Below are 23115 nucleotides of genomic sequence, written 5' to 3' on the forward strand. Positions count from 1 at the left end.
ATCCACGAACGGGAAAGCGAGACGAGTTGTAAGAGAGCGTCCGCGAGGCAGGCAGGCTGCCGGTTTATTCCTGATCGAATGTTTTTGTACGACCGCCGCGCAATCCTAATTGAATTCGCTGTTGGCAGGCGGAGTTGCACCGAGAGTATATACGTGGAGAATGGCCGCACGAATTTCTTATTCGATAAAATTTAACTCTGTTTCTCTTCGCAGGGAGAAGCAAGATAAAGATACGTGGGATCCTAAACTCCTATGACCTCCTGGTTGAAAGAATCACGATTGACGAATCACGCTAATTGAGTCAGCGCCAGATTTTTTTCCATACAGCTTGTTTTACAACAATTATAAAAATAATTTATAAAGATAAAATTAATTGAAGGAATCTATGATGTATTTGCGTAAGAAATATTATAAGAGATGCTTCTTTTTCATTTCGTAGAACGTTTCGCTATCTTCCATCGTTGGATGTTTCTGAGCGTGCGTTTAAGAATTTGTGACCATTCACAACATGTTCACGGTCGTACTGTGCGTACCGGAAGAACAAGGATGAAGTTGAAGGAAGATGGAGACCTTTCAGCTGTGTAGGATAACAATGGATCACTTGTTGGAGGTAGCCAGTTGCGCGACACCAATACAACGGTTACTATTGGTTATTCATTGAGGTCGCTCTTGAAGAGAATCTATCGGCGATTCGGTAGATCCATCTAAAAATAGCGTTTAGTTCGATTATTTCCAGTTATCGATGAACGCAAACTTTATCAATCTCTTCCACTTCTTCATAAATGTCTCGTACATATACGCAGCCTTGTAAATCATGAGTTCGTGGTAACACCGATGCATCATGCAATAAGAAAAATAAAAAGCCGAAAGGAAAAAATCCGTAAAGTAAAATTGATATTTTATATTAAAAAGATATATATATATATATATATATATATATATATCTTTTCTTTCAATTCTGCATTCAGTGGTTTTTCAATATGTTTAAGCTTAAACGAATCTTACGCGCAAGAAAATATATTTATAGCGACTTAAGTATCTTATAATGTGTGAGTCGAGTGTAAGTATCTTATAATGTGTGAGTGGAATGCAAATGTGAATTTGCGACACGGAAATAAAATTCAATTGTCGGCGAGATATAAAGAATGAGAGAGAAAGAGAATAGAAAAGAGAAAGAGAGAGACAGAGAATGGAAGAAACGGCGTGAAAAACCAGCAATAAAGTCAAAAAATGTTAAAAAACTGGTTCTTTTCGTTAATGTTTCTTTTTACTTTTTTTACTAATTTGAATATTGATTTCGGCATATACTTTTTCAACTCTAACAAAAATTAGTTTTCAGTTAAAATACGATTTAAAAATAGATTTTACTGATTATGTGCACATCCAAAATTAAAGGAAATTAAAACTTTCGAGATTCGCTTATTGCACAAAAATGGGTACGTGAATTGAAATAAAAGGAGAGGGTTTTTATTTCCACGGGACTTGGCGAAGCTTAATTCACAATATTAAAAATTCGATATATTCTACCATTTTTTATTTGCCGTTCTTGCCATTTAATCAAATATTATGAGTCTAATTTTATGAATTAATCCATCACATAGAAGTTAATTCTTATATATTAATTAACAAGAAAATTAACTGAGATGAATTAAAGATTTAGTAAAATTAAGAACTAACTTGTACGTATAAATTGAAACTTTTTAAAACTTAGTTTTCTAAGATAATAATAAGAATGAAAAGCGTACAAAATAGTGTGTGTGAAACCGAAGCGATGCTCCTCTCCGCGAGATCGTTGTGCACGCAGCCTTATTCCGGCGGCACGTTCGAGCTCGCTCTCCTCGGCGTGCCCCCGAGTCCGTCTGCGAGATCTCTATCTCGCTCTTCACGGAGGGGTCTCTCGGCCTCCCTCTCATTGAGAGTCAGTCAGTCAGTCAGTCAGTCTGCCGGAGCGACGCGGTTCGTACGCATCGCACTGTACGCGAAGCGTGCACGCACGCACGCACGCGAAGGATCATCTCCGAGCGATCATTTTCCTTCCCTCTGCTGCCTTATCGATCGAGAGGGTGGACAACCGCGCGTTGAAATCACTCGAACCGGGGAGGGGGGAGGGAGTAGGAAAGGACCCTCTCCTGCGGCACCGCAGGTGACGTCCGCGGTGACGGCGTGAAATCCCAGATTTCACACGCGTCTAACGGACGGCACGCGAGCTCCGCTTTCGCAGAAGATAAGCGACCGGGGAAACGTTGCCCTCTGCGTTACCTATTTATCTGTGTACTGTTTTGTTTCCTTCCTTTTACGACTGCCACGGGGAAGGGGCGGTCTTCTTCTTCTTCCTCCTCCGGTGTCGTGCGTGCAACACCTGGCGGTGGCACTGAGCGGCACTAGTCGCGGACGATTATTATGCGATCCGCTGCGGCCGTCCTGGCCGCGGCGACGGCGCTCGTTCTGCTCCTGGACGGCGCGCTCGCTCGGCAAAAGCATCGCTCCAGGAACGGCGCGCAAAAATCAGATCTCTCTCTCTGGATCGACCAGCAACAGACCAAGATGTTAAGCGGTACACAGTTATTTGCGAGCAATCTCTTCTCCCTTTGCAATTGTCTTTTCTTCGGGTGACGCGTCGCGATACCTGAAATATGTATCATGAAGTTCTCGATAGCACAACATATTGAAAATTCAAATTCATATTATATTTACATAGAACAACTTCTTTCCTCTCCTCCCGCCATGAGCTGTTTTTTAATAACAAAATTAAGCATGTCACAATGTACATAAAAGAATTGCGTTTTTATGATCGATCTAGGACTGGCGATGGAAATATACGCGATCGCGGAGGGTAGAGTGATCAGTCATCTCTTGGATCCCGAATTCGAAAGAAAATTGCCGATAATTCCGAGCGAGGTATCGCACGTGAATTTCACGTGGAAGGCCGGGACTAAAAAGTATCATTACAATTTCTTTCGCTTGAAATCGTTTGACGAGAGCATCCTGAAAACTCCATCCATCACGATCGATATGCGAGGACGGATTCCCAAACGACCGAAAGGTAACAAAAAAATTTAAAATATATCTTTAATATAATCTAACATTGTAACTAATGTGAAAATTGTTTATATCATACAAAATATGATGCGATGAAAATAAGTAATTTGCATAAAAATTCGCTTGTAAGATTTTATATGATTAAAAAAATTTTAATTATATATTTTTTTTCTATACTATGTGTTTATATCGTCAAAATTTCTTACAAAGCAATTATATTAAAATTTCGTTCGAGAGAATCGACTTTTCATTTTCCAGAGACAATAATCCTTGAAAGAGAATGATTTAAAGTTTGAATAATCGTAAATTGCGGTCAAGCGTTTATTTGTCTACGAAATGCTTGTACGGTGATTTTTCGCTTAGTGTCAATCAATGGTACAAGATGTACAGTTCTAACGTCACACGTTTAATAGCATTTTCGCGTTTATCAGTTGAAGTGTATTTGATTTGAGTCAGATATCCGATTCTAATCTAAAATACACATTTAGTTCTTATCGCGCAGTAAGATATATTTTCAGCTAATATTTGTATTCAAGAATATATTATTGATATTTTATAATTTTCTGAAAAAATGGTAATAAACTATGCTCGCGCTTGTAAGAGAAATTATATTTCATCAAAAAATTATATTTCATTAAGTTTAATCTCTCTTATGGCGTAGAAAATAAAAAGTATCGCGCCGACAGTCTTTATTTACACAGCCAAAGGTGAAGATGTCTCGACTCGTAGCACATGAAATCTTATTCTCCCAATATTTAACAGGATAAAAATATTTTACTTGTTTGCACTGAGATATATTTCACATTTTTTTGTCACTTTCATTTTAAAATTTAATCTAGAATTCTGTACGAGTTACTTTTGACATGATTTCAAACACTAAGTATAGTTCAAATAAAGATTAGATAAATTGTCGATCAATTCTTACTTCGCATCATTATTACTTTTTGCTGGAATAATTTAGCCGATAAAACCTGCGATATATGCATATAATCTGTATCATGTAAACAGAATGCCAAATACTTTTATATTCTTTTACAGATTGCGTAAGTAATCGAGCGTGTGTGCGTGCGTGGGTCGAGGAACATACACGTACACGCCAATAATGTATCTTCTTTTCTTCGTTGCAGAGTTCAGTATTCTGCTGCCTTGCGCCGGCAAAGGTATAGCGCAATTCGGCATCGGTCTAATGATCGAGTCGCGCAACGGGATACCTCTGAACGGGACGCCGCTACGTTTCCGTTTGAGAAAAGAATGCAGCGTGCGCGGTGAGTGCGTCAGTCGCGCCCACGATCACCACCTCTTCGCTCGCACATACAGTTCTGTATCAGCAGTAATTCGTCAGCCTAATTTGTTGCCGCATGCTCTTTTGATCGTTGTCTTGAAGATGGACGGTCGGACGTGTCCGAAAACGACATGAGCTACGTGTCGTTTTACACGTGCATGTAAAATTCAGTCGCCCTCAATATTTCCGACTGGCCTCTTTCATTTTAATCCGACAGTCGTTGCATGTACCTGTAGCTGTGTGAGCGCTCGTTTTGATACTTTGTAAGAAAAACTATTGCCTTGCCTATCTAACTGCCTACCTGCCGACCGGGGTGATGGGTCCGATAATTGTGCGAAGTAGGCGCGTCGAATCCTCGCTCCATGGCGTGTCGAGGAGATTTACGGTTGTTAAGTCATTAAGAGATCGCTTTTAAAGCCTCGAACATTGTGACGAGGTCCTGATCTAATCCCAAAGCAGGTAAAATGTCGAAAGAAGTAGCGAATCGATTAATTTTTGGCCTACGTTTTTTTCGAATACTTGGATGTTGTGTGTGTGCTATTTTTATATATTTACTCTTGAGCTGTAAAAAAAATTAGCGTTACAAAAAGAAGGAAAAGAAAAAAAGGAAATTTTAAAATATTCACAATGTTAAAATTTTAACAAATCCTTTCTTAGATTTTTAAGAGTATATTTCACAAATTTGGATTCGCCATATCGCGCACTAGTTGGACCTATCGTAGATTAGAGATGCGAACCGCTTTTGCGAAGCTTATCTCTTGTATATAACGGAAGCCACTCGTTCTAGATTCTCTATTAACGCTATCTTAAAATACATACAATTCGCTGTTTGTAATTACTTTGTTAATTCAATTCCATAAATAACGCAAATATTGCACTGATCTTTACTTTCAGGAGACACACAACTTTCGCAACTCGAGAAGGATTAACTGTTGTATGATAAAAGATTATTGGCTTCAGTCTATGTTTTTCACCCAAATATTCCACATTCAACCAAGTCATTTTTGCGCTTGTATGTCTTGTATGTCATTAGCATCCATTTTTCGTTTGGCCCAGCACTTTGTTAAATGCCGTCTCCGCTTTCTCGAGTCATTGTTCGCCCGCGAATCATGAATTAAGTGCCTAATTGCCTACTTAATACGAAAGAACGCGCAAGTCTACTCGGCTTTCTTCTTGGCATTATCCTCAGCTGTCTCAATTGCTATGTCATTCTAAATTGCCAATCGTCAAAAGTATAAAAATATATTAATCTTTTAATATATAAATATATATTAAAAGATTTTGCGTAAATTTTGTGTTGATAATATTAAGATAGGAATTCATTTGCGACATGTGCAAGCGATTAAACTAACTCAAGTTTATCGTACAGATCTCGAATTTAAGAAAAGATCAGCAAATGTGTGTAACGATTTATATGATACACCATTATTTTAATCCACTTGAATTCAGATGGAATACGACGTTCGTATAATCACTTTTGTGATAATAAATCGCGATAATTTGAAGTATACTATATCAAATGTGCAAACGGGAATAATTATCTTTCACATTGACCAAAGTTGTTTGTGTATTTAAAATAAGGTTTATAATCAAAAAGAATCACGGTCATTTGCGCGTGTCACGAAAATGAGATATAATACTGATTTATTTTAATCTTCTCGTTTGCAATATTTTATTTAAAGTATTAAAAATTTTTAATCTACATCATTTTCATTTTTTTGTGAATTTATTATATATTCTATTATACTACAGCTTGATAAAAGTATTCTCTTTTTCTTACTATTAAAAATACTTATTTAATACAAGCAATAAAATAAGTAGAAATAAATTTGAATTGTCTCTTTTATGTCAAGTCATTAGATAAAAATATATCTTTATTATAAATAATCTCAATTTCGTGGTTTATCGCACGGTTTAAAAAAAAAAATTCGATTAAAATCTGCATGTGTAAGATTGCATGCACAATTTTATCTTATGGGATTAACGAAATCGCGCTCGATACCTATTACTAGAATATTCTCTGTTTTTAGTAGAATTTATACAGAGATTTGAATTGTTGAATACATGTGTGTGTTGTGTGTGTAGGTGTACTGCAGCAATATATATTTCTTTTAACTTTGATGTTATTTCTTACAGAGCCTAATCCTGGTCCTTGTCCGGACGGTTATCTAGGGCCACCTTATTGCAACAAAGCGCTTTGTTATCCAAACTGTATGAATGGTGGTAATTGCACGGCACCGGGTGTGTGCTCGTGCCCGCCAGGATATCAAGGACCCTACTGCGAAGGAGGTATATAACAAATTGTACAAACTAACATAAATACGCCACTTATACAAGTAGATCTTTTGTCGTGTCAATACATGTCTAATTTCATCAAATCTATAAAGATTTACCTAAAGTTGACTATAAAATAAATGTTGTCATATTCGTTTTCCCTTATTTAGCTTCAAATTATGCATTTTCTTTCTGATGTTTTACATTATACATAAAATTCGAAATTTTTTCTAAGAGATTTTTCTGAAATTATTTCAAAGGAAAATCAACTATTTATGTCCAGGAAAAAAATTAGTGATCGAAAAATGTTTCAATAAACTTGAAACATCGTGAAATTGATTCACGTCATCTACTATAGAAAGATAATAATTTATTATATTCTCTTACCTTAATTATAATTTACAATATCTACAATAGTATTCTGTTTAACGGGGAATGCATTCATATCACTTTGGAGATGGATATAGCCGTCTTACAGCCAAACTTGATCACATTCGTCAAAGCTTGATAAAAAGGCGCTTGTTCGGCGCCATGATCTATGCCCGTATCATGATGCTCCTGTTCCTCGTCGCGAAATTTTTTGATGGTCTCGAGTATCTCCTCATCTACGTTCCTGTCCTTGTTCTCCATCAATGTGCGTAACTGATCGTTGTAGTGTTCGACGATCACGGTCTCCACCGCCACGGTGCACGCCATGGCTGCTCTTTCGCCCATAAGAGCGGTACCAGCACCTAGGGCGAAGCCGGCGATATTCCATAGCGGTGTAAGAACAGTGGGTCTGACCCGGTACTTGCGAATTAGTTCCTCAAACTTGGCGCGATGTCGTTTCTCTTGATCCCACATGTGTTGTATCGTCGGTCCAACCGTCGTCTTGCCTACAGGCATTCAACTCGCATGAAACTCTCCATTAGAATCTCAATTTATATTCTACATCTCTCTTGTACGTTTGGAATGATTATACCTAATATGGCCATTTGTCCGGCGTATATTCTATCCGCTCCCAATTCGCCAGCATGGTCGACTCTTATTATCGAATCCAGTATCTTCCCAGTTGCGCTTGTGGCCGCTGATGTGCTGGCCATTCGCACTCCCACTGCTCTGATGTGTAACATTTTTCTGTAAAATTTGGATTAAATAATAAGTATTTTGGTTATTAAAATTGATTACATTGAATGAAATTGTAGGTATCTGCAGGGAGAAATGCTTGAATGGAGGAAAATGCATACAAAAGGACGTCTGTGAATGCACCAAGGGTTATTTTGGTTTACGCTGTGAATTCTGTGAGTATAAATATACACTTTGAGGAATCTTTTCTATTATTTGTAAACTGTATTTATCTGCCTTTTCAGCCAAATGTGTCATCCCTTGTTTGAACGGAGGCAAATGCAAGGGCAATAATATTTGTCGATGTCCAAAGGGTTTTAAAGGTAACCATTGCGAAATTGGAAGACGCTCGTCACAACGATCGACGTGTACAAGAGCATGTAGGAACGGGATCTGTCAACCGGACAACACATGTCTCTGCGATTCTGGTTGGTTTGGAAAGTTATGTAACAAAAACAAACCATGGGCTTAGGAATTGATAAAATACTTTGCTATTTTTTATGTCAATTAATTACTTTCAAGATAACATCTCATTCTAAATTTTCAGACATATAAATTATGTTTATAATTTATATATTCTTAATTACACATGTACCAAGAATTAATGTCCTATGTGTCGGTAGAGAAAGAATCTCGTGATATTAAAATGATTCAAGGAGAGATTTATAAGATCTTGTTCATTTAATACCGAGGTACAAATATATGTGCGCAAAAAAGAGGCCTCGTGAAATTTAGATCCCAAGAATTTTCAATCAATCGCTAGTATGTGAAATTTTTAATTTCTAATTTACCTTGTTCCAGATGTGATATGTAAAGCTGTTTTATGCCATCTTATATAACAATATTATATGTTTAGTTATACAATATCTTTGTGCGTATTGTAGTAATATGTAGTATGATTGTAAAAACAAAATAGGAACAAAATGTACTTTTTAACCATGCCAGAAAGTATGGATTATACAACAGTTTCAGCATTATAGTAGTGTCTGTGATGGATTTTTCTCTTTTTTCTTGCAGTTACGCTGTTTTTCTATGTATGTCTTAGAATATGAAAATAAATGTGGCTTTTTATTATAAATTCTTGAAAAGAAAAATGAATTAGTGTTAAACCGATAATTGCATTTATAAGAGTCGTATCGAAAGATCAGACAGATCCTCAAAACAATCTTCTATTTCTATCGCATACCAATAAACCAAGATCTAAAGTCAAGTTTTTATCTCTATTTTACTACTCGCAAACTCTCGTGTTTTTTTGCACGCAACAAAGATGCAAGATAAGAAAAGAAAATAGCGAGAAATTAATCGAATAATTTCCATACTTGTAAGGTAAAATCAGCGATATACTCGGCAAGTTTCCGGAAGAAATTTTTCGCTCTCGATCAGAGACACGAATAAATAGCGCAAATAAATGCGTCGCATATCGGGTAATAATTAAGACGAGCGATTCTCACCCAACGTCCCAACGTCGGAGATGGCTCGCTTCGTTTCGTTTCTCTCAGAGTTTCTCTTACTAGGCGGGCGGTGAGCGGTGACGCTTACAGGTTATGTCGTCCGACATTACGTCGAGTCGCGCGTCACGTGTCCCGCCGACCAATGGCGGCGACGGTACGCCGTCCGCCATGACGCGTGCCCCAGCGATTCCCGCCAATCGTGCTACTTCAGTCTTATATATATGTATATGGCGTTGGCGTTCTCCCGGATCGCTGCTGCCGTTTGACGGATGTTCAACGGGGAAACGGTGAGTGCTGGCGCGGTATCGGCGCAAATCGGGCGGCCGAGAAACTGGGGGTCGGCGTGAGCCGTGCGCGGCGTCCGCGGCGTCCGCGAAATCCGGGCAATTTCGCATCGTCTGCTCGGGCTGGCCTGCATCGCGCAGGCTCGCCCAAGATGGCCGGTCCGCGGCCGCCGTTCGCGTTGTGGTGGTGGTGATGGAGGCCCGCTCGGTACCGATCGATACGCCCGCCGCCGAATACCGGCCATGGCGGCTAACGTTGTCGCTGTCGCGCGTTGTCGTCACGCATCCTGAGGTAGACGCGGTGCTGGACCGGCCACGGTGATGTTAAGCGCGAGCGCGGGGCGTGGTGCGAGAGCGTAGCCGAGGCACGCTGCCTCCCCGCGACGAGAGCTCTCTCCGTGATCCCTGAGAGCTCTCTCCATCCATCCATCCACTCCGCGGGACACACCAAGGTGCGTACGCAACTCGCGATTTTCACTGGGCCTGCTCCATCGCGTTACCGCGTTACCGAGCAGCCGTCGTGAGCAGCTCCGCGGCTACCCGGAGGTGGTGGTCTCTTTTGCGTGTGCCCTGCGCATTTTCATTGCCCCCCCAAAGTATCGGCCCGAATAAACGCGCATATCCCCGCGTCTCCCTCTCCGCCTGCTGTCCCGTTGCGTTCCTCGCTCCGTCTCTCTCCGTGTCTCTCTTTCTCTCTCGCCGCCCCTTATACGCGCGCGTACTTTATCGCGCGTTGTCTTGTTGTCGCCTGTCCGTCTGTCAACTTTGCGTGCGAGATGTCACGAGGAGGTGGAGGTGGAGGAGGAGGAGGAGGAGGAGGAGGAGGACAGACGCGGCAGCCGCCACACTACCGTTGCGATCGCCGCCGCCACCGCCACCGTTGCAGTCGTCGTTGCTGCTATTGTCGCCGATTAGCTATGTTTTGCGTAGCCTCAACCGTGCCGAAAATGATATTCGTGAGAGCCGCGTGGGTGCATACGCGCTACCTAGGAGTCGCGTCGTCGGGAGGATGCCTCGCGACCAAAGTCCTCCGCGCGAGAGGGGCCCCGTCGCTCACGGCAGACACGAGCGGACGTTTTCAGTTCGTCGGTTGTGCAAAATGTATATATGTACATGTGTTATGTGTGTGGATATATATATATATATATATATATATATATATATATATATATATATCTGTGTGTGTCTGTATGTATGTATGTATACATTGCATATTACATATATATGTATATGTATACACACACACACACACACACATATGTATATGTATATTTATATTTATATATGCTCAAAGAGTTACTTCTTCATACTTTTCTCCGAGATCAAACACACGTGCTTTTACTTTGCTCCAAACACGCGATGTTTTCCCGCAACGCGGGACGCGTACATCTCTTTTTCACGGAATAATATCTAATGTCCCAACAGATAAGATTTTTCATCATTTATGCATTCAGCATTGTTGTATTTCAATCGCTACTATAGAAATAGAAATTTTTAACAAAAAACAATTTTTTATTACACATTAGGCTAAGGTGATGTAGAGGAAATTGAAACTGCCAAATCGAGACGACGCGACGACTTCCTCTATCACGAGTGATTTCGATATACAAGATACCAAAACGGGTGACGACGAGAAGAAGATGGTATCTCTGCCTAGTGCAGAGACTGGCACAATGGACAGAATCTCGGACGACGACGATGATGAGCCTAGTAGCGGATCAGAGACTTATGAGGAAGGAGATCTCCTGTCAGCTGCTATGGGTGATGACGTCACAGCCCAGCTCGCTGCAGCAGGTTGGCAAAAAAACATTGATGGTGATTTCTCATTTTTTGCTTTTTCAGTTTTTGTTTTTGACCAATGATCGATTCCTAATCATTTTTATTTACGAATGAAGCACAATTAGCAGGATGTCCTCGAGGCATTGTTTAGCATTACGGGTAATATCCTGTATCAAGATCAGTGAAACTTCAAGTAAGAAGAATTGAAGCTTTGGTCATGCGTAATTAAACATAACTTCTATACAAGAAGAAAAACAATGCCTTTATATATTATAAATATCAAACTTATTTCATATTCTTTTCAAAATTCTTTTATATTAATTTTTTATAGATAAATTTATATAAATCTTTCAACTTAACATAATAACATTACAATCTTTTATGCATATCAGACTCATCAGACTTAATTTTAAATAAATTTTTTAAATTTATGCTTATCGGATATTAAAATAATTGCTTTTCTAAATTTATGCATATAAGATTTGTATTTAAATATTATCTTTTTCAAAGTGAGATTTTAATTCTTGTGCAACTTTTTCTAGTAAAAATTTATAGTTTGCAATTATGTGCTTGTAAAATATGTTGCCCCAATGCTATGTTTTTTAATTCTACACTAATATTACTTATTTATAATTAATATATAAATAATTTATTTATTTGCCAATCTTTCTTTTTATTTCCATTTTATATTTGTGTGCTGTATGTTTACTTTGTTTTATGTTATCAATACTGATGAAAAATTATATTCATTAGTTGAGACTACACAGGTGTAGGAAATATTTCCTACATCTATGGTTGAAATAAATTTGTAATCTTATTATGGAAGTTTAAAAGTTCTGAAAATCAAAATATAATATTCTTTCTTCCTTCTCAAAATGAAGCAGATTGATTGACTACAAGATGAAAAATCAGATTTTAATGTTATATTTTTGATACTGTAAAAGCGATTAATGTGAGTTTATACATCAAAGTTTTTATAAATATTTATTAGAAATTATGAGATTATGAAATAATTCGTTCAACTAAAAAAATGAGGCAACCTAGACAAATTATGTTTATCATATTATATTTCCATCTCACACAAATTTCAACTATGCAATCTTATATTTTTCTCTATTGTTTCTTATCTGTAAATTTAATGTAAAATATCTTAGATCTTAAAATATAAGATTCTTTTACACATCTTCAAAATTTTCGATATTTTTTTTTGTGTTCTTTGTCAAGACAGACTTACAAAACTTTCTTTTTCTCTTAACAACAATTATTTTTATGTTGCAATTATTTATAATCACAACTTTTTGTATGATTTTTCAAGCACGTTTTATTTCATTGCTCACGCATTTTTGTTTAATTGTGTTAGAGGTACATTTATGCTTTTGATATGTCAATGTAATTCATTGAAGTAAACTTTCTTATATAAATGTATAAATATATTTTTTTTCTCATTATTAATATGTAATGCAGACTTTTTAAAACTTTTTTTTTCTTTTTGATTATATTGACATATTAAGAGGTCTAAAGCTATATATATATATATAACAAAACATTTCTCCTACATTAAAAAATCTTTAGGGCCAGTTGGTGTCGCCGCGGCTGCTGCCATTGTATCAGCCAAAAAACGAAAACGACCTCACAGTTTCGAAACTAATCCCAGTATCAGAAAAAGACAACAGAATAGGCTTTTAAGAAAACTTAGAGTAAGTATTTTATATCATGTATCCATGTATTGCAGACTTTTTTTATATAAATTTAGACTTTTTATAAAAAGCTTAGGACTTTTATAAAAGAACTCTTATAAAGCTTCATATAACAGCCAATATTTATAATTGTTTAAAATTCAATAAAATTCAAAAGGGGTAAGGGGTTTTGAGAGATTGTAATTGCCGCGCGATATCAACACGCGTGACGACATAGGCACCGGCAAATAACGGGCCTTGGCCTTTCGTTACCGCGCGCCTATTGCGTTCAGCGAATCGAATACATGCGCCCATCGTATGATAGAACGAAATACGCGAAATTAATAAAAGGTGTCCTTATCACAAAAATGCCAACAAATCCAGACAAAGAAAATTTAAAATTAACGGCAAGCCGGAACAAAGTTTTTCGCGATTCTGGACTCTTCTAGAAGGATTTTCTTAATAAAAAGTCCCGCACATCCAGGGCGCCTCGCACTCTCGAAAAGGCTCTCGCGTTATTATGTATATCGCTTCTGATAAGAAATCCGAGATTCTCTCGCCGTTCCGAATAAATCCGTTGCTTGCGGCAATTAATATTCGGTTATCAAACTTTATACATAGTGTAAATACATTTTTGTTAAAACTATTATACATTTTTTTGTGTACGTTTATCAAATATTAAATTTAAATTCGCGTGTGGTTTATAAGATTCCTTTCCTTCGCGCACCGCTCGCTCCCGTTCGCTTCGCTCGTAACAATAATATATATCATATTTTCTGATTTATATATATATATATAATTGTCTGCGTGTGTGTGTACACTATTATAGTAACATATTTATTTTAAAATTTTACTTATCATTTTGCTATATGTTAAATTATTGCAGCAAACTATTGATGAATTTGCAACGCGGGTTGGACAACAGGCAGTAGTACTAGTGGCTACACCAGGCAAACCAAATAGTAGTTACAAAGTATTTGGAGCAAAACCATTAGAAGATGTAGTGAAAAATCTAAGAACCACTATTATGGAGGAACTTGAAAACGCACTTGCACAACAAGCGCCGCCACCTTTGCAAGAGGATCCAACATTGTATGAATTACCGCCACTGATAATCGACGGCATACCAACTCCAGTAGAAAAAATGACACAAGCACAACTCAGAGCTTTTATCCCATTGATGTTAAAGTATTCTACTGGTAGAGGCAAACCCGGTTGGGGAAGAGACAGTACACGGCCACCATGGTGGCCCAAGGAATTACCTTGGGCTAACGTCCGAATGGATGCGCGATCGGAGGACGAGAAACAAAAGGTGTGTAAAAACCGATAAGAACATTTTCTCTGTATCATATCACTGCTCTAATTCATCAATAATTTGAAATATAATTAGATTTATTTATTAAAGAAAAATGTCAATAATTATTTCTTTAAGAAAAAATTAAAATTTGATTCAAATACACCTATTTCTTAATAATTCTTATTTTTTACATATTTGAGGATATATATTAAAGGATTTAATGAAGATAAAGTAGATTGTATTCAATCAAATAATCTATTCCAGGAAATCGAAACATATTGCTTCGATTAATTTCAGATCTCGTGGACTCACGCACTGCGGCAAATTGTAATAAATTGTTATAAATTCCACGGAAGGGAAGATCTTCTACCAGCGTTTAGTGAAGAAGATGATAAGTCTAATGTCTTGATACAACAAGCGACGCCTCACTCTTCGTCACATCCGTCGCATTCGTCGAATCAAGGGCAAAGTGGAGGAGCACAGTCGCAACAGCAACAAACGGTGGGAGTTGTTCGCCTCAACAGCACGGATTCATCTAAGGGAAACTCTTCGCCAGCACAAATCATTGCCGCGTCTCCCACAGCTCTTGCCACTGCCACTCAGGTGGGAGTGGATGGAGTAATAAATAAAGAAATAAAAATAGAATTTAAAATAGAATTGCATGAAACAACATTTGTTAAAGATTACTGATTATCCAATTTCAATTTTGTATCCATGTGCATCTTATTTTGATATTTAAAAACATCAATATTTTTCTTATCTTAATTTCTAATCTCTTGAAATTTGATTTTCATTAATGTTGTTTCTCTCGTAAAAAAAAAGAATAGAATTGATATAATTTTGAACATGTATGCATTATGAAATACTATTTTGATTTTTGTCGACATTTTGTGTTTGGTTTCCCTTATTTGAGTTACAACTGCTTTTTCTGTCATTCTATTTATTCAATCTTATAATTAAAGAAAATATGTTAAAATACTTTAATTTTCATATAGTTACAATTTATTGTGAAATATTTAACAGAATGTGTTTATTTATATTTCAAATTATAATTAAAAATTGTAGTTAGAATTAATATGTATTTAACAATGTTCTTTTCAACTCAAAGTTGCATTCCAAAATTCTGTTTCAAAAAGTAGAATTAACTTGTACCGTCATCCTGAAAACATGAAATAATGCAACTATAGCAAAATTTACTTATTTCACAATTTGAAATATTTATTATATTTTTATGATGTTACTTTTTACACGCCTGTTCTATTCAATTTAATTCAATTCTTCATAACTTTGACTTTCATTAGATTGATTATGAAATTTTGGAATGTAACTCTGATATAATACTTAGTAATCTAATTTGTAATTTTGTTTAACAGATGACAGCCCAATATCCAACAACTGTATTGCAGACAATAACAAATCCTGATGGTTCAGTTTCAATTATACAAGTGGATCCTAATACACCGATCATTACTTTACCAGATGGTACAACAGCCCAAGTTCAAGGAGTTGCTACTGTAAGTATATTATCCAGAAACATATATTTGTCAATTTTATATAGCATGTCTTATATGAATTGTATAATATACTAGTTTCTAAAAAACTTGAAGATGTCTAGGTGTAATGTAAAAGATAAATTGATAAATTGTTTAGGAAGTTATTTTAAATAAAACACTGAATTAAAATATTATATAAACATGTAATCTGAATCGTTTAATAACGTAATTCTATTCTCAGTATTTATACCTAATTATAGTAATTTGAATTTTTAATTGCTGTCATAGTTGAAAAAAAGCTTGATACAAAATAATCTTTAAGAGAAACCAAAAAATAATATTAGGCAGCAATCTCACTTGTCGCCCATCATATGTTCTTCATATATATATACATGAAAGTAAAAATCAAATACAAATGGAAATCAATATATAGATAATTATTGAACACGATATTTATATAAGAAACTTTTCAATCTTTTATTTCTAGATTATCTTCATTCTGAAAAGAATCAAAATGAATACAACATAATGTGAAAAAAATCGGATTGTAGACATATGATTATAGACATCCAATTTAATATCTTATCTCATAAAAATATACAATTTTACAATTTTACAAATATACAATTTTAAACATTCTAAATTGCTTCTGAAATATAAAATTTTTATTGAGCTTGACAAATTTTTAGGAAATAGCTTTTTTGTGAAAATTAGATTAAGACAAAAAAGTTCATGATGTTCTTAATATGTTGTATAAGTTGAAGAACAAAAAAAAATCCTTTTTTATTTTATTAATCACACATAATATAGATTATGTCTCGTTTACGATTGTATTTAGATCCATACAAGTCAAGGAGAAGTGCAAGCATTAGCAGAAGTAGCCGGTAGTACGGATGGTGCTAGTGTGGCCGTCGATCTGAATACCGTTACAGAAGCAACATTAGGTCAAGATGGTCAAATCATCCTCACTGGAGAAGATGGACACGGTAAAACAGTTTTTTATAGGCTCTGCACCGTCGCCGGCCAAGAGATGATCGAGCAATAGTTCGTTTTCTTTTTTTCTCTTTTTTTTTTCCTGTTATTTTGCATGCTGTCTGCTATGCTCCAATCGGAAATCATGTTTATATGTGTTGTACTACTTTGTATCACGGAGTAGGACGATGTGGAATAGAGTTTATGTATTTGCCTTGTATTGTATATACATAGCAATTTTATATAAATGGAGCTATGCACAGCGCTTCATTTGAAACCTTGTTCTTTAAGAATCCAAAAAGCGCGTTTATATGTGATTCAGAGTAATTATATAAAAGTATTAGTTAAAAAAAGATATCTGCACGATAATTAATTTAGATTCACATCATTTATTTGACACATGTTTACGCGCTATTTTATGCTACTTTATTTTAAATTTTCTCAATCTTGAGAAATAACATTTATTTATATGTAATATGCATGTAGGTATATTAATTTTCTCTTATATATATATATATATATATATATATATATATATATATATATATATGCTGTGTGTATGTATGTATGTATGTATGTATGTATGTATATCCATATGTATATATATTATACATAAGCGTATCTAACACACATTTGTACATAAAGAAATTATCATTATAGTAGCTATACATATCGAAGCACTCTGCTACAGAAAGTTTAATAACGATTCAAGTTAAAAAAAAAGTATGATGTGCAGATAATCATATAAAGAAAACACATACCTCTCGCTATTGGATTCTTAAAATTTTCAACTTAGTAAACGCTAAAAATGAAAGATGATGCCACGATAATGGAAGAAACTGTTCTACGATTATTATATTTATCATTATCACTAAAAATTGGTTTACCAACTTGAATTAAATGAAAAGAAATAAACTTGCTGTACATAGAGTATTTTTTGTTGATGTTTCATTATTTTTTATACATCTTAGCAGCCCCTGTGTTTAAGTTGCTTGTAATAAATAATGCGTTAATTGTGCTGGTATTTATGCGTTTTTCGAAATTTCTCATGCGATACCTAAAATTTCAAGTTTTTTCTTGCAAACAGCTTAAACATTCACGCTGCCCCTTATAAATGCCTTAGTTTTCTTAGAGCGTTAACTGTGTTTTTATATTGCGATTTATATAAGTTAAAATAATATATTAAAGGAAGAATAATCAGATTATAGCATTAAATCAAGTATCAAATATTAAATCTCTGTTTCTCTCTCTTAGCATATATCAATTAAATGCTATTATTTTTGTCTTTAAATTGTTCGATATGTACATATATATATGTTCCCACTTCTATGATCTTTTCTAAGATTTCAATCTTTAACTGACATAGCAGAATTTCATTCCTGTTTCATTTCCCTTATCCTTTAGTTTAAATCTGTATCATCTATATCTATCTCGATAACGGAACATTAAGTAATTACGTTTTAATATTCTTTTCTTTTCGCAAATAAAATGTCCATGATATGACAAATAGCTAAGATTAGCTAAAGAAAAAAGTGTCGATTAATAGTTAAAATAATAAACAACACACACTCGCTTGTATAATAAATTAGTAGTTTAATTATTATTATGGATGCCAAAATTGTCCCGAATATAAAAAATTCGTGGTGCGAACAACACGATTTTTAATCACGCACAGATTCAATCGTTGGTTCGATATTAGCGTTTTGCAAACAGCTTCTTGACGTTGTGAGTATAATTGAGATATTTGTTTATCATTTTCTCTTTATATTGTCTTTTCCAGTTTGTGAAGTATAAATCACTGTGCGCTGCAGATTGCTGCGAATAGCACGCGGAATGTTAACTGCATATTTGTTTCAGGATATCCTGTCTCAGTCTCGGGAGTGATCACTGTGCCAGTGTCCGCCAGTATGTATCAGACTATGGTGGCCAATATTCAGAGCGACGGAACGATGCAAGTCGTGACGCCGATGGTACAAGTACCCAAGGTAGAGCCAGGAAATGGCGACACCACCATTGAGGCCGTCACTATACAGGGTCATCCTATGACCATGATAAATGCCGCTGGAGAGCATCAGGTCCTTCAAGTAATATCGTTGAAAGACGCCAATGTTCTGACGAAGGCTATGCAAGCTGAGGTTGTTAAGGACGAGGATAGCCAACAACAACAAACTGTATCTAGCCCGGAATAAACGCGTGTTTTAAGTGTAATCTAGTTAATCCAAAATCGCTCCATATCACCTGCGCACGTATGCGTGCATACGGCGGTGATACATGGGCAAGAAAGATAAAAGTGTGAGAGAATTAGTAATGGATTGGTGTTGTGTTCTTTTTTTCTCTTTGAGTCACTGTACTTGTGTAGTGTGTCTTGCTCTGACTGCGTACAGCGATTATATCCGAAAGTGAGAATGGAGAAAGTGCGTAATATTGATTAAGATTAGTCTAGAGTATTTGTACTCAAGATTCATTGTAAATGCTTGAGGGTCACTTGCAATTCAATTTCTCAGATGTAGTATTAATTTTTAAAGAAGTCTATCGCATCGCGCTGAGCGAATGTGTCTCCGTTTTCGCGAATCATTTGCGACATTATATTGTTTTTTCCATCGAAACATGGAAAATCATCAACATAATCGTGCTTTCCAGTATTGCGTAAGCACGTATTTCTAGTCTTAAAACCAGGTTGATACGTGAAATACACACCAAAGACATACTTTTAATTAATTCAATAATTATATTGTGGCAAGCGTGAAAGCTTCATCGCTTCCATAATAATGCAGTAAATTTGTCCATTTTTTTCTTCGATTTTCACTTTAGCACAAATTGACTTCAAAATTTGACAAAGACAGAAGCTTCTCTAATTTACGAATGTTTGTTGTGGAAAATGAGGAAAAGCACGCAATTCGATTATAAAAAAACCGATCGTTTATGAATATCGAATCTAGTTTACAGATAAACAGAAAAATTGCGCTCGGACACAGATTGAATGAATCGCGGATCGATCCGTTTGAACAGTTGGAGATACCAAGTTTGAATTCAAGATGTGTTTCGAAGTATGACATATGTTTGAATTGTACGATCATAAAAAAAATTCCAATTATTTTCTTTTTCTATCGCAGAGTTATGTAACAGTATACAGAGTTTTATTTATCTCGATCGCTTGGAGTACATCCGTTGCTTTTTTAAAAAGCAACGAGAATGCCAGATGGTCAAGATGAACGAAAACAACTCCTGTATATGTAATATATACATAAAGAATCGATAGTAGAGAGTAAAAAAAGAGTTAAGCATTTCTGACGGGTACAAATAGGATGTAAGATGTATGTTTTTTCGAAAAAAAAGAAAAAAAACAAAAACCAGGATATTAATGGATTTGAAATTTCAATACGCACCAACGCGAGAAGCATGTGTCCATAGTCTTATTTTACAAGAATCTTATATTGCACCATTTACTATTACTACTACTCGTTTTAATTAACGTAATCGATAAGGGGGAATCGTAAAATCGTATGATTTTTATCAATGCGATAAAAGAAGAAGGTAGATATTATATTTCTATGAAGAATTATTTTAATGTCAATCTCTTGAAAATTATCTCTTGAAACTACGACCGAACGTGTATGTATGTACTAATTTTCTAAAACAAAATACGGGATTGTAAAAACCAGAATTCATATACATATATATTATCCTTCGATCAATTTGAAGGTAATCAAAAGTAATGGATTCTATTTTACATTAAATAGTCGGACTGTGTCATATATGGTATTTAAATCATCAATCCATTTTTATATAATGTATCTAAAACGACGAAAGGTGTATTTTTTGCGTGCAATCTTGTTTCAATGTTACGGTAAGAAAAATTAGAATCGTCTCTTTTTGTAATAATTTTGTTTTTTCAATTATAGTGTATACTATTTTACATTTTTTTATTATTCCATTTTTTCCATTGTATATAACATACATTATATAAATATGTATTGTACATGCAGTAGTGATCTTATTTTTAAATTTTGTTTAGTGTTGATTGTATAAATTACAATTGAATTGAAAAATTACGTAATGACATTTATTTTAAAGATTGTAACATTGAAACAACAAACTGCCCTCGAAATCGTGTGTAATAATACCAAAGAGATTTTTATAACATTATAGGAAGAAATAGAGTTGAGAATAGAGATAAATACTATTAAAAACGTATCATAATGACTAGATACTAATTGTTGCGTTGTTTTTTTAAGATTCAAGGCCACTACATTAATGATGTAATATATCAGTATCTACGTATGTAAGATAAACATGTTATATTTTCCCTCTGTTGTTTGTAACAAAGCACACACGGAGCATAAATTAAGTTAAATGTCATTCAAGAAAAAAATGTGTATTACGACTTTAGATAATTATAGACATATGTGTACATGACTTTGCTGCATATCTCAATTTCCATGTCAATTTGTAAATAAGTTGTTGTATTGTCATCTCAATTTTGCTTTTACTTTTACTCAAATTAATTACTCGACATTGAAATTAATCAATAATATTGGCCATACAATTGTATGCAACTCAATCGTGCTTACAATGCAACCATATGTAGCGGAAAAAAAAATAAATCCGACAATTTTCAGATAATCCATAGAACATCTCAAAATTTGTCATTTTGAACAATAACTTTAATAAAACAATTTGGAATAGACTTACCAAAAATGGACAATCACTATTTATGGCAAATGTTAAATGTTTTTAATATCATCATATATCTTTGTAACTGAGTCTTAAATTAAAATTCTAATGTTTTTATGTATGATGTTATAAATTACATTTGATTTTTCATGAACGACAGACGATAATTATAGTACAATTGTGTTTTTTTTATTCAACAATGCTGCTGATAATATGGATACATGAAAAGTTCAGCCTTGCTGATAATCATTCTTTATATGCATCTGAAGCAGCAGCTAAGAGAACATAAATACTAATATTTATAGTATAATTTTTAACCTGTTACATATGATATTCTGATTGACAGGCTAATTCTGGCTTGTCATAACCTAGCTCCTCGGGTGTGCTAATGCCTAGCTCATCCAAAGTTGGTCTGATCTCTTGAAGAATATAAGGATAAATCTCGCCGACATGTGGTCCAGCTTTATCTTTCACTGATTCTAAGAATCTTACAGCAAGAGCAAAGTCATTTAATCTTCTGCAAGCTCTCAATGCTGCGCATATAATTACTGGTTCTGGTACATTATCCATACCTAAATAAAATATATAATTGTTAGCAAAGTTATTTTATAATCTATATATATATATATATATATATATATATATATATATATATATATATATATATATATATATATATATTATCAAGAGAGGTCAAAACAATGTATAAATATAAACATGTTTAAATTTTATGGTATGAGTAATTAAGGATTGTGGTTTGTTATTGATATTTTAATCTTGTTTTTTCCAAGTATACTTTTTAAGCTTTAAATTTTCATCTTTTTTATTTCTCTAAATCAGATATTTCAATAATCATAAGCAAATTTTATAATATAGATTAATTAATCAATTTAGAACAAATTTATTTTTCAATAGAAATGATGATAGTTCTCGATATAATTTATGATTGGAAATAGTTTATAGCAAAATAAAACCTGGGAAAAAATAGATAAAAGTAATTTTGCTTAAGCAATTCCAACTGAATTTAAATACATTTTGATTTAAAATTTAATGAAGAGGTATAATAAATGTTGATCTCTCTAAGCTAAGAAAAAACAGTATTTAAATCGTCAAAAAAAATCTGTTCAAAGAACATTCATCGCTGATTTTATCATACTTGTTTCACTTGATAAGTGAAACAAGTATGGTAAAATCAGCAATAAATGTCCTTTGCAATTAAAATTGACAATCACTGATTTCATTAACCGAAGGAACGTTGATCGATGACAGGAGCTCAAGACTCACCAGCCAGATCATTCATGGCCTTCCGAACCTCCCAGTGATCGATGTCGTTGCGGTTGAAGAAATTGACATATCGTTGATCGAACTCCTCGTCGGACTCCTTGGAGCCGTGGGACGCCCTGGTGCTTTGCACGCCGACGAGGCTAGTAGCCGTCACTCGGGGCACCATCGCCGAGGCCACGCGTGATGCTACGATACGCAACATCCTTTCGCTCGAGGATTTCTTTTTCGTCCAAGAAAGATATCTTCCTCCTCGATACCGTTTGTCTTGGTCTGTTGCGTAAACCGACCAGGACGGAAGTCAAGACCAACGGGCCGAGTCGTCTGCGACACAGATGGCGCGACTTCCGGCGCGCATTTTTAAATTCGCGCCGTTTCAGATGCTGCGTCTATCCAGGAAATACAGATAGCGATTTCAGAGAAATCTTACCTTACTTTTCGAAATTTTAAAAGAAATACATATTAAGGTAGATTTGTACAAGCTTTTATTTCTCTATCATAATATTTAG

The 23115-nt window shown here is 35.1% G+C and overlaps 4 protein-coding genes across 10 annotated transcripts; 2 read left to right on the forward strand and 2 right to left on the reverse strand.

Annotated features, from left to right (window-relative positions):
* Positions 1 to 1925: 1925 nt before the first annotated feature.
* Positions 1926 to 8777, forward strand: Shf (WNT inhibitory factor 1). 2 transcript variants are annotated; one of them, XM_083099376.1, is made up of 6 exons: positions 1926 to 2554; positions 2801 to 3043; positions 4167 to 4355; positions 6458 to 6610; positions 7780 to 7875; positions 7945 to 8777. In XM_083099376.1, the coding sequence occupies exons 1-6, from the start codon at positions 2401 to 2403 to the stop codon at positions 8169 to 8171; spliced, it is 1062 nt and encodes a 353-aa protein (XP_082955502.1). In that variant the 5' UTR covers positions 1926 to 2400; the 3' UTR covers positions 8172 to 8777. The 2 variants fall into 2 exon arrangements, with proteins under 2 accessions (XP_082955502.1, XP_082955503.1); XM_083099377.1 differs by having other exon boundaries at positions 1927 to 2554; positions 4167 to 4304.
* On the reverse strand, positions 6946 to 10112 carry Coq7 (ubiquinone biosynthesis protein COQ7, mitochondrial). Its single transcript, XM_083099386.1, is given in 4 exon segments — positions 6946 to 7470; positions 7557 to 7711; positions 9357 to 9421; positions 9423 to 10112. Coding segments are annotated over 4 exon segments (777 nt in total). The 5' UTR covers positions 9546 to 10112; the 3' UTR covers positions 6946 to 7036.
* Positions 9281 to 21067, forward strand: Ewg (DNA-binding protein Ewg). 6 transcript variants are annotated; one of them, XM_083099370.1, is made up of 8 exons: positions 9281 to 9437; positions 10961 to 11249; positions 12786 to 12910; positions 13776 to 14201; positions 14484 to 14789; positions 15560 to 15700; positions 16518 to 16665; positions 18509 to 21067. In XM_083099370.1, exons 2-8 carry the CDS (start codon positions 11075 to 11077, stop codon positions 18838 to 18840), a joined length of 1653 nt encoding a protein of 550 aa, XP_082955496.1. In that variant the 5' UTR covers positions 9281 to 9437; positions 10961 to 11074; the 3' UTR covers positions 18841 to 21067. The 6 variants fall into 6 exon arrangements, with proteins under 6 accessions (XP_082955496.1, XP_082955495.1, XP_082955499.1 ...); XM_083099369.1 differs by lacking the exon at positions 9281 to 9437 and adding an exon at positions 9468 to 9886; XM_083099373.1 differs by lacking the exon at positions 9281 to 9437 and adding an exon at positions 9470 to 9886 and having other exon boundaries at positions 10961 to 11228.
* Positions 20935 to 22930, reverse strand: Cox5a (Cytochrome c oxidase subunit 5A). Its single transcript, XM_083099378.1, has 2 exons — positions 22610 to 22930; positions 20935 to 21897 (listed from the first exon to the last, which is right to left on the reverse strand). The coding sequence occupies exons 1-2, from the start codon at positions 22809 to 22811 to the stop codon at positions 21647 to 21649; spliced, it is 453 nt and encodes a 150-aa protein (XP_082955504.1). The 5' UTR covers positions 22812 to 22930; the 3' UTR covers positions 20935 to 21646.
* Between the last annotated feature and the right edge of the window lie 185 nt (positions 22931 to 23115).

The sequence above is a fragment of the Camponotus vicinus genome, unplaced genomic scaffold (genome assembly GCF_025532165.1).
Source record: "Camponotus vicinus isolate PSW18456_S1 unplaced genomic scaffold, iyCamVici1.0 SCAF_5, whole genome shotgun sequence".
Lineage (NCBI taxonomy): Eukaryota > Metazoa > Arthropoda > Insecta > Hymenoptera > Formicidae > Camponotus > Camponotus vicinus.